Source organism: Diceros bicornis, chromosome 24 (genome assembly GCF_020826845.1).
Source record: "Diceros bicornis minor isolate mBicDic1 chromosome 24, mDicBic1.mat.cur, whole genome shotgun sequence".
Classification (NCBI taxonomy): domain Eukaryota; kingdom Metazoa; phylum Chordata; class Mammalia; order Perissodactyla; family Rhinocerotidae; genus Diceros; species Diceros bicornis.
In genome coordinates, this window is record NC_080763.1 from 9,828,038 (window position 1) to 9,845,408 (window position 17,371).

At 40.5% G+C, this 17,371-nt stretch overlaps 1 protein-coding gene across 1 annotated transcript; it reads right to left on the reverse strand.

Moving 5' to 3' along the window:
* Positions 1-691: 691 nt before the first annotated feature.
* Positions 692-17,050, reverse strand: DHRS7 (dehydrogenase/reductase 7). The gene is made up of 7 exons (XM_058567055.1): positions 16,872-17,050; positions 11,059-11,211; positions 8,976-9,082; positions 8,271-8,510; positions 5,616-5,738; positions 4,198-4,413; positions 692-921 (listed from the first exon to the last, which is right to left on the reverse strand). Exons 1-7 carry the CDS (start codon positions 17,002-17,004, stop codon positions 874-876), a joined length of 1,020 nt encoding a protein of 339 aa, XP_058423038.1. The 5' UTR covers positions 17,005-17,050; the 3' UTR covers positions 692-873.
* Between the last annotated feature and the right edge of the window lie 321 nt (positions 17,051-17,371).

Consider the following 17,371-nt stretch of genomic DNA (forward strand, 5'->3'; position numbering starts at 1 on the left):
CTACAGTTATTTTATGCATGTTACCTTGGCTATAGCTAAACTGTGAACTGCTTATAAATAAGAACCATGTTTTTCTTCTGTTACACCCCCCCTTGACAGTAGATAGTCAAGGAATATTTGTTGATTTTCTGTTGTGGCCTATCCATGTTTTCTAATGTAAGGTGCTCAAGATTAAAGTAAAATTAATTACAATAACACGTAAAGAGTTGCCAATGGAGTCTTCCTGAGCTGAGTTTAATCCTGGCTTTACCCCATACTAGCTCTGTGACCTTGGGAAAATAATACCTACTTGCTTTGGGCATCTCTTTCTTCATCGACACAGGTGGACAGTACCACCTACCTTAGTGGGCTGTTTTGAGGAATAAATGCATTAATGAATACAAAGCACCTCAATACAGCAAATGGCATATAACAGATGTTTAATCAATTATGGCTGCTATGAGTCCTACCTACTACTTCAAATTACAGTCATTTGTACCTGTCAGCTCTTCTAAGAGAGTGTAAATACCTTATAGGCAGGACCATTTCAGATACTTCTTTATATCTGTTCATTACTCAGCATTCTGCTTCATGTAATATTCCATGCATTTATGTTAAATGGATTACTGTAATTCTTTGGTTAGCATTCTGCTTAAATAGATTTTAAGCATATATGCTAGAGTATGTTAAAATGCTCTTTTATCCAAGAATGTAGTATGTATTACTATCTTTATTGCAAGATTAATGGCAGTCTTTTATTTGTTATTTATTACATGTTGAAAGTTGTATCTATTAAGAAGTAAAATTACAAGTTAGTCTTCAGTTCTTAAGAAGATCGCTGTTTTCATGTTTTCCATTTCTCCCTCCAGTGGCTTGAAAAATGCAAGTATTCCTTCAGTCATGTTTTCTCTTCCAGATTTTAAAATAAGAGGCATCTGCATCCTATAACAGAGTAACAGTAACATGAATCAGTCCATTCCTTTTATTTACCCCAATTTTTGACAATTAATTCCTTCTGTTTTGAGGAGCTATATCACTATGATTCACTGTTAAGAATCCTTATAAAATCTGGGCAAATGCTTAAATTAGAATAAAAAGCATAGCCAAAATTCTAGATCTACACAAATATATCTCTAATGGGTTTAGCATCACTATCTCCACTATCGTTGGTTTGCATCTGTTCGTGCCATCTCATAAGTGCTTAAATCTCTATTATTACTCTTCTGGAGCAGCATATCATTACCCACACTGACGTCCCTTAATAAATACAAAGAATAGGTATTTAGAATTGAAATATTTGACAGATAACTCTCAAATGATTTGTGAGTCAGAGGGAGAAAGTCAAATACTGTATGATCTCACTCAGAAGATAAAAAACAACAAAAAACAAACACATAGAGTGGCTTGGTGGTTACCAGAGGGGAAGGGGGCAGGGAGGAGGGCGAAAGGGATGATTAGGCACACGTGTACAGTGATGGATGGTAATTAGTTTTTGGGTGGTGAACATGATGTAATGTATGCAGAAATAGAAGTATAATGATGTACACCTGAAATTTATACAATGTTATAAACGAATGTTACTGCAACAAAAAAATAAAATGATTTGTGAACTTTTAGTATATTGCTTAAAGGGTAAAACAAGGCAACTTGATAATCCCTAAGATGTGACAATTCATTTGGGAAAATATGCATTTACCACTTCCAAGAATTTGCACTCAGTAAGACAAAAACAAATTATAACACAAAATTCAATGCAGCTATTGTTCTTGATCCCTAAAAATAATAAAGATTCATCAAAATAAAGTCCCAAACATGCTGCTCCTAGCCTAAAGGAGAGAAACAAATTCAAGTATTATCAACAAGTACATTTAGTTTGATAAGCTATACTGGCATTCTCTTAACTTATATGCTTACAAACAAATCTCAGTAAGGAGCCAGATATATACAATAGAAAATAACAGTGCGGAGGAAAGAGGCAGGGAGGAGAGAAGTGAGTAAAAAAAGTAAGGAACAATTTTTAAGAGTTTCTATGGTTTTGTGTGAAGAATGAGGTATTCTATCTCAGAAATGGTACCGGGATATGAAAGGATGCCCAGTTTATCATAAAAAAGTGGTAAAGCAATAAGGTCATGTAATAAACAATATATTAAAGACGGTAGTAGGAAGAGGAAGGCCATCATTTTTAGAAAAGGCTAGATGTAGTCAAATGCTAGATTTACTGAGTAATGTTCATATTTACAGTTACAGTTAGATATTCTGTCAACAAAACAAAACCTTCTTACGGATATTCCTGAAAGAACAACTGCTACAGTGGGACTGAAACTCCAGCCCCTGGTCCTTCCTTCACCTCTCAGACAATTATTTCTAGAATGCATTCTCTCTCTGCTGTGTTATTTAACTCTTTGACCTGTACTATTAGCTGAATATCCTGCTACCATCAAAACACAAGCATTAACGGCTAATACTTAATAAGTGTAACACTCCAAGGTGTGTTTTAAGAGCTTTCCATAAACTAACTCATTTAATTCCCATAACAATCCTATGATGAGGTGCTATTATCATCACAAATCTCTATATTGTAGATGGGGAGACTGACTTCTACAGAAGTAACTTGTCTGAGGCCATGGGACAAGTATGCGGTAGAGCTGGGATTTCAACCCAGCTAGTCTGGCACCAGGCTCCATGCTCTTAACCAGGATGCTGTGTCACCTCTCTAGTAAGGTGGCCTTTCCCTCTCAACTTGTAGCCATCACTGGGTACAATACCACTATATCAGCTGTCCTCCAAATTTAAAACCCAGATGTACTCTTTGATGAAGCTCTACCTTTAGAACTTCCCACACTACCAAGTCCCAACATTACCAAAATGCTCATAAATGATTTGGCCCAAAGCAACTGGTCCACATTACAAGTTGGTAGAAAATGAATAGCCCCCTTCATGATTTTTTAAGCTCTGGACATGTTAGTGCATCACGGAAGTTTTTTGTTTGCTTTTTTTTTTTGGTGAGGAATATTAGCCCTGAGCCAACATCTGTTGCCAATCCTCCTCTTTTTGCTGAGGAAGACTAGCCCTGAGCTAACATCTGTGCCCAACTTCCTCTATTTCTGATGGGGGACGCCTGCCACAGCATGGCTTGATAAGCGGTGCATAGGTCCGCACCCAGGATCCAAACCTGCCAATCCCAGGGTGCCAAAGCGGAGCACACAAACTTAACCACTATGCCACTGGGCCAGCCCCCATCATGGAAGTTTTATAACCTTTAAGTCTCTTTAAGCATTTTGTTTTGTTTTGTTTTTTGCTTTTTTCACTAATTCATTTTCACTGTCTTGCAAAAAGTCACAACAAATTAAATCTCTAACAATTCATGGATTGCTTAAATAGTGGTAGTTTATGTAATGATACATATGGTATGATCCCATTTTATAATTCTCTTTATATATCAATCCCTACTAACTTATTTCTAAGAAAAGGTAGTAATCGTTGAAAGAAATACTTGAACAATAAAAACCATCCACAGAAATAACCTTTCTTTGCATATCGTATCTATAATTTTTGGCTTTACTCATTACATTTCCTGTGCTGTTTATACATTAAATTCTTTTGATGGTCACAATTTTCTCAGAAATATTTCATAATATTCCTTAATTTCTGTCAGAATAAATGCTGAGAGATGAGTGATCAGCATATTTTCTTAGTCATGGACATAGTCACATCTCAGATGTGCAGAGTCCTTCTGGAACAAGGTCAAAGGAAACAGTACCACACAGTGAGAATGCATCTGCTTTGACAGCATGGTAAGTGCTTCGACAGAGGTAAGCATGGGGGCTGAGGTGCACCTAGTCCTGGGGAGAAATGGGAGGGGAGGCCAGATATCAACCCAAGGAGCTGACACCAGAGCTGAGATCTGTAGGATGGGTAGGAGTGTCTGAGAAACAGTGGAGAAAGAACATTTTGGCACATACACTGGTCAAATAGTAAGCACAGAAGAAAAAATGGCCATCTTTGATTTGATTTTACCTTATAGAAAACTTCTTTCTCCAAGACCAGTAGTAACTTATAGTAAACCAACAGATATGCATGGGGGATAGAATACTTTTTAGATCTTTTGTATTTATATCATGAGATTATGGAGGGTTAGTGAGAAAAGTTTTTAAACACTAGAAAATTTCATACTTTCCTTTAAGATTGGTATGTGTTAAATGTATAAATTGGTCTTACCACACCACTCTTAAAGTTCTCAATCCTTTTCTTCCCTACTTTGTTGGTAATCCACCAGGCCCAGGTTGGCATATATTGCCACAAATATGCCATTAACAAAAAAGGCTGATCCGCGATCCAAACTTCTTTCAAATCATTAGCCATGCTGATTAACATCAGCCGCACACAGCGACTGGTTGCCATCTTGTGGGACTGGTCTCCACCATTGCCTACAATCTAAGAAAATTTTTTTTAAATTAAGTGAATGCTGAGTATTTATCCAAGGTATTTTACAGAACTTTAAAGCTAGAAAGGACCCAGAAGTCATCTAGTTGAGTGACTCCTTTAATGTGATCTGATTTAGGTGTCTATAAGCTATTTGTAATATTTCAAAAAACCTAACAAAAATCATACACTTACCAGATAGTTCTGCAGGCTAACTAAAAGATGAAGGTTCTTTGCTTTTAATCAGAACTGCATCATCTTAATGTACTTACTGATAATTATATATGACTTCAGTAATAAAAATTTTTAAACAAATTATTAACACACACATTTAGCAAATGAAATTCTATAAAACATGGAGTCCATGGGGATGAAAGGGAGAAAGAAGATAAAAGGAGTTTCTTGGTCGTGAAATCTGGTATGCTAATCTAGTTAACCCACTACCACTCTATGAATAAATAAACTGAGGCCCAGAAAGGTAGGAACTCCTCTGTGCTCACACAGATCATTAGTAGTAACCAGGTCCACATTCCAACTCCCTTGATTCCTACAAGAGAGTGCTTATTCTATTTTACTTTAGAGCCTCCACAGAAAATTTGAAAATATAAATTATATCTGTGACTATTTACATGGATGCATATACAGAGTTATATCTCAGTAGAAATAGATTTTAAAGGAGAAGGAAAATTTCATGGTCTTTAGAGGGATTTTATATTATTGAGTGATACCGGATTCTTCATGAGACATCTGCTACTCATTTGCTAGATCACAATGTTTAATCTGTGAACTGAGGGAAGCATAGGCCTGGGTGAGGCTAACCTAAATTAACACAACTCAACAAGCCTTTTCCTAGACTCCTTCACCATAATTCCTCTTTAAAATCCTAGTAAGATTTAATGTAGAAAAATTCAACCACACAGAACCTTTCAATGTTGCTATAATTTGTGAATTAATAGAAACTAGGTTTTTAAAATATTGATAGCCCACATAATAGTGAATTACTTACAAGCATATAGTAGCAATTTCTTTAGCTTTTATTAAAACTGGATGCCAAAGCACGATCAGCTAACCTTTAAAATTTTGCTATTGCCATGAGTTAAGTTTTGTAAACAATTCATAAGCAGTTCTAACGTGAAAACCCTGAGGTGTAGTGATACAACACCAATATATAACTACTAAAGCATTCATATTATTCCCCAACCAGAAATCTGTACCTTTGTGACTTCTTCCTTTAGGGCATTATTCACAATATTTGACTGCACAGGTCCTGGGCAAATGTTAGAAACTATTATACCTGGGTATGCAGTAAGTTCAGTTCGGAGGCCATTAAAAAAACCCTAACAGGCAAAAAAAAAAAAAGGCAAATAAGATTAAATACAGACACATATCGCATGTCTACTATTAGCATGAAATTACTTTTCTTCAACTTTTTATGAAGGACAATGGCACCACATTATCAAATATGTTCTGAAATGCTTGTGTAAAGGACAGAAAATGTAACTGTGCAAGCCTATTGGGCATTTTTAACTGTAAGACTGAAGACAATCTAGAACAGGCATTCTCAGCTCTTTCTGGGTATGAATGGTTCACCCCCTTTGATAGTGGCAGCTCATGTCATCAATGATTTTTATGGAAGGCAAGCACCGGACAGGTGAAAAACTACCCCTGGAGATTCTGACACACCGTCCTCACACCAGTCCCCATCTCCCTACTCCAAAAGGGGTGCATGTTCTCCAGTGAGAATCACTGAGGTTGGGTTTCTTTTTATCCTTCAGAGTGGTCTAACATGCCGATGCTGGGGCAAGGTGGAGCAAAAACGGAGTAGTACTTACCAGAAACTATCAGAGGAAGAATTCAACTTTTTAAATTTATATTACTATTTTAACACAAAATTCGTTTCAGCAAACATTTATCTTTTTTGGGTAGTAAGACACTACATGGCTAGTTAAAAATGTAATATGCTTGCTTACTCAATGACTTTTGTAAATACAAGCTAGACCCTCTCGACTTAAAGATACTGGCTATTTCTAAGCCAAATAGGGAGTAAACACCTACTTCCCTTCATCTCTTTTCCTAAATTAGGAAATGTTCCAAGACTACATTGTTATAAGGTGAGTTAACTATTGAAAAGCCTAAATAGCTAACTCAGGGTACGTTCATTACGTTCATTTATGATCCAACAACATTACCAGCCCTTCATGCTCACCCCTAACAAACACAGGGCATATGAGGGTTTATGCTGTCAGAGACTGACACAGTGCCTGACTCAGATGGACAGGAAGAAAGGCTTCGTAAATGAATGAACTCCCATACCCTTAACCTTCTGCCCCTCTATAGCAAAAGGGGAGAGGACACCATAAAAGCCAATACATCGGACACTAAAACCTCTCCTTTGAAATCGCCTCTAGTACAGTGTGTGAACTTTTCAATGAGAAACAAAGTTCACTGTATAGCCTGCTGGGAAGGAAACGTGCTCTTCAAAAACAGCCTCCTGATCTCAGTGTTTAGCTACGGGTATAACTAACTAGAGTCTCAACTCACCACATTGTAGCAGCAGATCAAATCCAGTAATAAAACAGTAAGTCTTAGAAGGCAGGCCAGACAACTTATATTGTGTTTGATTGAAAGCATCCCGCATGTCTTATGAGATACTTGGTGCCAAACAGAAGGGGTGGCCACCTTCCCTTACCTGACTGCCTGAGACTAGCCCAACTGTTGGGCTGCAGAGCCCAACTTTCATCACTCTGTGCAACTGTCTGCTCTTCACAGCAGAAAGAGGATGTCCTAAGGAATCAAAGCTTCAAATTTTCATGAAAGTGTGTTGACCATTACAGTTAATCATTCCAACAGTGAAACGTTCTACTTAAACTGACCTTCAATAGCATTAATTATAAATTATGTGTCTCCTTTAATCATTCTCCTCCTATTGGCCTTATGATTTAATTTATTCCATGTTATAGTTTAATAACATTTCTTCATATCTACTCTTAAGTCAACATTAAAAATTCATTCATGCGGGCCGGCCCAGTGGCGCAAGTGGTTAAGTGCGCGTGCTCTGCTGCGGCAGCCCAGGGTCCACCGATTCGGATCTCGGGCACGCACCCACGCACTGCTTGTGAAGCCATGCTGTGGTGGCGTCCCATATAACGTAGAGGAAGATGGGCACAGATGTTAGCCCAGGGCCAGTCTTCCTCAGCAAAAAAAAAAAAAAAAGAGGAGGATCGGTATCAGATGTTAGCTCAGGGCTGGTCTTCCTCACACACAAAAAAGAATGCATTCATTTTTAATATTCACATCTCATAAGTTATGCAACCCAAATCAAGCTTTTCTCCTAGCCTCTGCCTTGACTAGATTTTCTTCTTCCAATGAAACTAGGGTTAATAGAGTCAAGGCTAGAAGCCCAGGGCTAATCATCCAGGGGGCAGGAAAAAGGAAAAAGAAGTCACAGAAATAGGAGAGAAAAGTACGTCCTGAAGTGTATGTGAAAGAAACAAGGGGTAGACCCCAAATTTGCCATGATGATGTTGTAGAAATGAGGATAAAGTGAAGGGTGACATGTTGACTAGACCATACACTTCTCGAGGGCAGGGACCATGTCTTATCGTCTTATATCCCCAGGATCTGCTGCAGAACATGGCACAGTGTAGGTGCTCAATACATGTTTGCTGAATTAGGAAGAAGCATGTGAGGCTCAAGTCTTTTTCAGCGTCTTCTGGGGATGTCCTCTACCAAGGATCTCCTTGGGTCTCTCTTTCTGTCTCCCTGTATCACTGCTCAGTTCCAATGACCTCTTACAGTGATGGCCATATTATATCCCCCATATACACATTTAGGTCAGTTCTATCAGAGTTGAGTTTGAGCGGCCTTACCCGAAGAGCATGTTTGCTGGCACAATATCCACTACAAAGAGGTGCAGATACGATACCCAGGAAGCTATTCACAGTGACAATCTTTCCTTGCTTCCTCTCGATCATGTGAGGCAGAACACACTTTGTCAAGGACACCGTCCCTAAGTAGTTAAGCTCTATTAGTTCCTTGTAGACATCCAGGCTGGTGTCCACAAACAAAGAACGCTGGGATCTTCCACCATTGTTGACCAGAATGTCGATCTAGTTAAATAAAATCAGAAAACGGGAACTTTGAGGATGACTTGTAGATGGACTGATGGAATTCCTAGGGATGGTGGGTAAATTATTAATTTGAAGAATCAATGGAACAAAATGGTGTATTTCCAAAAGTCAGCAATAAAAAGATAAACTAAAAACCAGAATTTACCTATGGAATTAAATTCCCAGTTTAAGTGACTTTTTATGGAAAGTAATAAGTGTCATAAAAATAAAAGGCAGTGAATTTTTAGCTTCTTTTTTTCTACATGAAGGAATTAGTACTTGTTAAGGCATGAAAAGTACTAATTACATAAAGCCAAAGTCTCACAGATTAAGAGGCCCAACTCATGGGCCTTGCTCTCACTGCAGAGACCCATTTGCCTAATGCCCTTTCAATGACAGCACCACAGATGGGAATCTCTTGCAGCTACTTCAAAGCAAGACTTATCAGTTCAAAATGCTACTTACTTTACCAAACTCCTGGAGAACCGCTTTGGTTGCCACTTCATGGGAACTTCTGTCAGTCAGGTCAAGGGGCAAAACAAGTATATCTTTTTCTTTTAAATTGCCATTCTCTAAATAAAGACACTTAAAAATTAGTGTGGAAGTCATGCAATAGTTCAGTCAAGCTCCTTGCTACTTTCATTAAGTTTAACACCCACCCTACAACCAGAGTTGGCAACACGCTCATTTCTGAGTGGCCCTGTGGAAGTTTCTCTCAGTGACCAAGAGGAAGACTGGTGGTAATGTGGCAACATCTTATTGGACAAAAAGCTGGCTGGGTATGCAGGAAGTAGAATGGCTCTCTTCACTTGTATATAAACAGTCTAACACTGGAACAGACTCTAGAAGAAATAAAGATTATACTACAAGCTAAAAAAAATAAAAAATTTTAGAGCAATTTCTTTAGAAGTACAGAGGTACATTTGTTTTATGATAGGTTCACAAAGTTTAGTTGCTCTTTTACACACATTAAAAAACAAAAACAATTTATGTTTAAAATCAGTAAGAAGCTCAGTTCTCCATTCATACAACACATAGAAGCTTCCTTCCAGAGGTTATGGATTCCAGGAGGCAAACAAGGAAAAGGACACAATCCTGAAATTCCCAACCAAGAAATACATTGGGCTGTAATGACACTTTTTATTTCTGTTCATCAAAAGAACAATTTAAACTAATTTTCTTAGACTGTAACCTTGAAATACAACAACTAATACCAGCAAGAAAAACAAGCAAGTAGAGAAAATATAAGAGGTATAAAGGCTTCATGGGCAAAGGAGTAAATTTTGAAACATTAACTGTTTTGAAAGAAACAGAAAAGTTTGCACCAATGATCTGAAAGATAAAAGGAAATTAGATAAAAGGAAAGATAAAAGGAAATCAGCACTCCAAATAAGAAGTGCTGATATGGTTCATCTCTGCCAGGGCAGGACTTGCAAGTTTCAATAGCGGAGGAGCAGCTACCATAAGAAGCAGCCCAGTGCAAAAACACAAGAGGTCTTTGAAAGCAATGTTGTGAAAGAGGCCTGGTGGCTTTGGCAACTAACTCTCATTTCTAGTTGGTTAGTTCCATCAGCAAAGTGAAAGAAAGATTCTTAAAGAATGATAGGTAGATGACCAAAAAAATGGTCTGCTGAAAAATTCAAAATTATCTCAATTTAGATACGAAATGACCATGAGAAATAATAACTTCATTACCAGAGGCTGCTTTCAATGTGCACATAACCACACCAAAACCCAAACAAAAACTTAACATTGTTGCCCTTTATATGAATATGAAAGATATTATCTCAAATTGCATTTTTTAAATTTAATTCCATTCCTGTTCTTTCATCCTTTATAACAAAAATCTTGTACCATCCCATACGACTTTAATATCTGACATTTTAGCAAATGAGTAAGGATCCTTTCTAATTAAATTTCTGTGGTTACATACATGTATATCATACATAAGAACCAAACTACAGGGGCCGGCCCCATGGCTTAGCGGTTAAGTGCACGCGCTCGGCTACTGGCGGCCCGGGTTCAGATCCCGGGCGTGCCCCGACGCACCACTTCTCCGGCCATGCTGAGGCCGCGTCCCACATACAGCAACTAGAAGGATGTGCAGCTATGACATACAACTATCTACTGGGGCTTTGGGGAAAAAAAAAAAGGAGGAAGATTGGCAATAGATGTTAGCTCAGAGCCGGTCTTCCTCAGCAAAAAGAGGAGGATTAGCGTGGATGTTAGCTCAGGGCTGATCTTCCTCACAAAAAAAAAAAGAACCAAACTGTTCTTTCTCTAAGACAGAAATATAAGACATTCATTTCGTCACTAAAAATCCAGCCACGTTTGAGAGAACCGGTGGTCACTCCCTAAAGCCAAGTGTCAGTGCCAAAATAGAAACGTGGCAGAAAAAGAGAAGAAAAAGGGAAGGGCAGCTAATTAAGAGATGAGAAAAGGAAGAGGATTTGGGTCAAAGCACTTGGAGATTTGGAGCCATAGTGCACTGCCCAGGAAAATCCCACCCTTTCCTAGGAAGCACCGCCACTATTTCAGGTTTACTCACCGAGGCATCTTCTCTTCACCCTCTCCAGCTCCTGCACTCTTCTGGCCGACAGCACAAGAGAAACTCCCAGTTTAGACAGCTGGTAAGCCAGCTCCTCACCAATCCCACTTGATGCTCCCGTCACCCACACCACCATATCAGTCAGCTCCCATTCTGTTGAAAAAGGAGTGGGGATTGAGGACAGAAAATAAGCTATGAGTGACATGCATGAATCAAAGATTAGCCAAAAAAAAGAAGTTTGAAACCATATCACCAAATATGAAGACATAATGTGCAGAACTTAAAAATTTAAATATCTTATGTTTACGGCCTTGATTGTGGTGATGGTCTCACAGGTGTATACTTATCCCCAAAGTCATCGAGTAGTATACATTAAATATGTACAGTTTTTTATATGACAACCATACTTAAATGAAGTGATTTAAAATTTTTTAAAAATTAAATATCCTAAGAAAACACCTCCTACCTAATAAAACAAAAAAGCATGAATACAAATCATATTAGTGACAGTTATCAACACATTACTTTGTGCATGCCAGACTCTTGGGTGAGTTTTCCAGACTTGACTTCAAGGCAAGTCTTATAACTCCATGGTCTGACTCCAAGTCTCTCTTTATCTGTGTATTTAATCGAGAAAAGTGAGGCTAAATGAATAGAAAATCTGCCTGGACTCACTTTCTCACTTTCCTTATCCATACAATGAGGGATTCAGATAAGATGACCACTAAAGGTTCCATCCAGTTTTCAGTGCTATTATTCTAATTTCTTGCAATGGAGGTATTGACAACGAATCTGAATACACCAAGTTCTACTCTATCTACACAATGGTGAAATCATCCTGGATTTTTAAAGTCATGTTTTTCCCATTTGCCACTCCCATCTGACGCCTACCAACTAAAGGTCATTTTGTAAAAGTGCTCCCCAAATGCCTGAGCTTTCATCCTAGGAGAATCGAGTAGTTCACCCCAGATGGAACGCATATGGCAGAAAGGAAATGTTGTACTCTGCTTGCCCAACTACGTTCTTGTTCAAGACTGTAAAAACGTTACTGTAATAAAGCAGTGGCATGTGGCTTATTCTTCTTTTGTCCAATGAAGAACTTGTTTGCACTGCGGGACATGATAGCCACTCTTTATCTGAATGCGTAGAGTCGCTGTGGTGCAAGGTTCGTGTGCGCCTTGTTTATTAAAATATGTATTATTTATCAAAAATAGCAAACAAGGTATCACTTAACATATACATTTCTGATTTTAGATCAGAAAAGTTAAAACCAGGAAACTAGTTTACTGTTTTATGAAACAATTCTAAAATCTAACTGTGGCATTAACAGTGGGAGCTCCGGAGACCAGGATTCAGATCCTGGCGCCAACAGACATAGCGGTGCAGTGCTCCCGTGTGAGAACTCGGTGCCTTCACTTTCCATAACTGGAAAATGGGCTTCATAGCAAAACCTCCTTCACAGGATTGTTGAGAGAAACAAGTTAAAACACGTAAACCATTAGCAGCGCCTGACACATACTCAGTGCTTAATAAAATGTCAACTACAAGTGTTGCTAAAATTGTTTAACAAATGGACTTTTCTGCAGCAAAACACACTCACTCAATAACTGATGTATTCTAATTTCTCCAGCCAGGGGCAATGGGGTTACTAACTAGGATGGCTGAACATTTTTTCATTGCTTCCTCTGTGCTTAAACACATTACCTCACTAAAACCTTCACAAGAACCTTATGAAATAGGAATTATCTCAGTTTTATAAAAGAGGAAACTGAGGCTTACAGAGATTAATTTACCCCACTAGACTGTAAACTCCCCGAAGGCTGGGAGCCTGTCTGCCTGTTCACTGCTGTCCTCAGTGCTCAGCACAGAGACTGGAATATAGAAAAGACCCATAAATGACTGTGAATAAACTCCCAAGAACCTGGCAGAGCTGGGATAGGAGCCCAGGTAGAGCTAGCTTCAAAGCCCACACTCTGACCACTAGCTTATGGGGCCCACATTTTAATATGATCAATATTTTAAAGCCCAGTTGTTTCTTAGCCATTCAAGAAAATGCAGCTTGTCCTCATGAAAGAGTTTCATGTAAATATCTGAACTAAGGATGGAAACATCCCAAATACTGTCTGGGCTACACTGCTTTCCTATCATATGATGCACTTTGGAAAGGCACAAGTGAGCAACCTTCCTGAAGGACTGTATCGGGAAGAACAGAATGTATATTCAGTCATTTATTCATTCACTGACCACTCTTTGTTCCACAGTTCTGCAATACTCAGACCCCAGGGTGAAGAGAGTTTGTTTCTAACTATCTACTAACTAGAACTAACAAAAGATGTCTTCATTTTTACACCGATGTGCAAATATTATTGAAATCCAACGATGAAAACCCCCAGGCTCGTGTTTATCTTAGTGCACCTGCCGTTCTGACACCCTTCCTCCCACTCTAGAGAAGAAGACTTTTTTATTTAGCACCAACTTTTGTTACCAATTCCACAGAATCTGGCACACATAATGGCCTCCCTTAAAGAGCCTCTGAAAGCAGATTCTCAGAGTTGAAAGGAAACTCACAGTTCAACCCAGTTTCAGAATTCTCTGCTCAGGCTGTTGACTAGTCTCTACTTAATTTGCTCACAGGATGAGGAAGTTAGTTAGCTCCAAAGCACCCACTCCTTTTTTGGACAAGTCTAATCATTCCAGGGGTTCAAGGATCCTTTCTTATACTGACGTGATAACCTTTAACTTCCACCGACCTGCAGCAGTCAGCAGCAGTTCTGCCCTGGGGAAGCAGAAAGAATCAATCAAGCCTGTCTTGCACGTGACAATCCCTCGTGTATTTGAAGACAGCCGTGATGTCCCCTCTAAGTCTCTAAGGCTAAATAAACACCTCCAGTTTCTGCTCCCTTCCCTCAGATAAAATGTGGTCAGGTTTCCTCACTCCTGCTCACACCCTCTGCACAAGCTCCAGCTGGTCAATGCTCCTCCTGAAGGGAGCTGGCCAGCACAGGACCCAGGACGGGTATCCCATGGGGTCTGGACAGTTCAGCATGAGATGACTAAATCGCTTCCCTTGTCCCCAGAAGGTAGGCTCTGTGAGGGTCCAGACAGGGGCCAGCTCAGTCACCGCTGTGTCCCCAGCGCCTAGCACAGAGCTAACACACACAAGCAGGTATTCAGAAGACATCTGTTGTTGTTTGCAGTCTGTTGCTTCAGACACCAAAGGTCTCCCAGGCTTGCCTCATCTTTTCTGGCAGTCACTTCACAGTTGACTCACATTGAGGTTACATTTGCTTGACAGTAGTCAACCAAAACCTGAGTTTTCCTCACATGTGGGCTACTGAGACTTTTCCTACTCTGGACTTGTGTCATGGATTTTTCTGGATCTACATGCAATATCTAAAATTAGTCACCCTTAAATTTCACCATGTGAGACATATGCTTAGAAACACAGAGAATTTCTCTAGAAGGATACATAAAAGGTGGGAAATGGTGGTTGCCTCCAGAGAGGCCCACTGGATGGCTGGGGGACAAGGGTGGGAGAGAGCTTTACTTTTCACCATATAGCCTTTTGTATTTTTAAATTTTGTACCATGTGAGTATACTGTCTATTTTTTAAAGTGACATAAATAATAAAACTTATAGAAAAGACAAGAATTTTTTTTTTTACCTTAACAGAGCCTGCCCATCTTTCCAGTCTGAGCTCTTTTGGGAACGTGAGTCTATCTCCATGTTCCTTTCACTATTTTTCATTATTGCCCTCATCTCCACTTCCAGCTCCCGGGAGTCTTTTTAGTCATATTTTCCCTAATAACTCCCCCATGAAATTTTAATTCCACAGATATACTGTATATTTGTTTATATATTGTACATATATGTGTGCTTTAAACATAAAAGGAGTTCTATAAAGTTTACTCTTCAGTCAATGCAGGTTTAAGAATGGCTAAATTTAAAAATTAAGTTAAATTAAAAATTAAAAGCTATTAACATTTAACTTTATAACTGTATTTGCTGAATAACTTAATGTAATGTATTTTCTTAAATTGTAATGTATCAAATTACATGTGCAAATTAGCAAATTACGTAACGACTACATAATAATAGCAATGTAATTAAATGTTTTTAAAAATCCTTCAAAACTGTTATTTTCCAGCAAAAGTAAAACATTAAAAAAATTAAATGAATTTCTTAAAAATTTTTAGTCACCTCAACTTTTAACTTTTGCTTGATATGTGAAAATAACTTTTACTTTAGCTGTTAGATATTGTCAATATTTTTCCTTTTCAGCACATGATATAATTAATGGGTTAAATAACTTTTGTAGAATTACATAATAAAATATAAACTATTTTTATGTAATTCTCAAAGTCCAAGTTAACACAAAAGCACTAAGGATCAAACACAAACATCCACAAAGCAGCCAATAGGCTGGTGCATTAAATCTGTTGAGATGGAAGCAAATGATTAAGAGAAAATCTGCTAGTCACAGCCATCCATTTACCATCGTTTTGTAGCACTGACCTCGCTTGTGTGAGGTGTATTTTCTACGAACTCAATGATGTCAGCGCTGCATACGTTATACACAAAAAAACCAAGGAGAGGGCCGGCTCCATGGCTTAAGGGTTAAGTGCGCATGCTCCACTGCTGGCGGCCCAGGTTCGGATCTGGGTGTGCACCAATGCACCGCTTCTCTGGCCATGCTCAGGCCACGTCCCACATACTGCTAGAAGGATGTGCAACTATGACATACAACTATCTACTGGGGCTTTGGGGGGGGGGGGGGAACCAAGGAGAGAAATGAAACACTAAGGAATAAGACTTTGTCAGGTAGGGTTGAGCTTTGGAGGGACACAAAACACTGTAGCATCTAAGATTTTTTTTGGTCCCCAAGAACCAATTTTCCCGCCCTTGGAGGCGATATCGCTCCCCTTCCCTCCCCACCCGGCTTTGAAAGCATACTAGCTATCACTTCCAAGCAAACCTCGTCACGTGATTTGGCCCTTTTCATACAGGACACTTGGTCCAGGGAAAGCCCACTTCCCCGCAGCCCCTGTGGATCCAAAGCCTAGCTTTGGGCAGGTCACTGAGTTTCTCTGAACATTAGTTTCCCTATCTGGAAAATAAGATTAAAAACTTTGTAAGAGTCGCTGTACAAGTTAAAGGTCATGTGTGCAAAGGGCCCAGCACTCTGCTCAGCACAGAGAATGCGTTTAGAAAACCTTAAGCGGGGCACAGATAAAAGTGACATGGGCGGAATGCTCCTTAATATGCCAATAATGCTCTTGCTCCGGGCAAAACGCCAATCCAGTTCTTTCTAGGGTTCTACTTCTATCCCAATGAGTAAGTAGGTGGGTAACTGCAAATTATCTCAAATTTAATTTCAAAACTCCAGGAGAGTGAGAAGTCGAGGATAAACAACTTCAGGAAGTAGAAAAACCGAACTCCAGTCCCTAAAAGGAGACTCCCTTACAAACGCAAGGGGACACGCACTGTTTCTCCAAGTATCCTGCTCCGACGCTGCATGCGAATCCCCGGGAGTGGGTTAAGAATTCGGAGTGCCGAGGGCGCCCGGCCGATTCCAGTGCTCTCTTACTTTGGCAACCCGACAAGTCAGTGCCGATCAGGACAGGAGACAAACGGGCAGAATAGCCTCCTGGGCCCCGGCCTCTTCCTCCCGCACCCGCAGCCCCGGGCAAAGGCGCAGCCTCGCTGCCCGGAAGCTCCACGCCACCCGGAGGGACGCGGGGGGCAGCGGAAACTCGGCCGCACGGCGCCCGGCCTCCCACTCCGGCGGGAGGGGCGGCTCCGGGTCCTCTCACCTGGGCGTCGCCCCTGCCACTCGGCCCACAGCAGGGTCAGGTCGCCATCGGCCCGCAGGAAGCGCACCAGCTGCACCACGACCGCGAGCAGCGCGCACAGCACCAGCAGCCAGAGCAGCAGCTGCCAGCTCATCGCGGCCGCGCTCTGGGCTCCGCGGCAGGAAGACGGCCGGCGTCCGAGCCGCCCGGCAGCACTCAGGGATCAGCGCGGCCGCCGCCCGGCTCCGCCCAGAGAGCGCGCAGAGGGAGGAGCGGCCGGGCGCGCCTAGACCCGCACCGCCCGGCCGGAGCCGCCCTTGGCTGCGCGCGTGGGGCGCGGGGGATGTCCGCCCGTCGCGCCTGGTCCGCCAAGCCTGGCAATGGCTGCACCCTTCGCCTGCTTGTGCGCCTAGTAAAGGGTTACAGTGGGAACAAAAGGCGTGGGTGACTTATTTACTTGGCGGGACTCCTATTGGTACAGTGGCCACGGGATTCGTAATACCAAGAACATTTCTTAACAG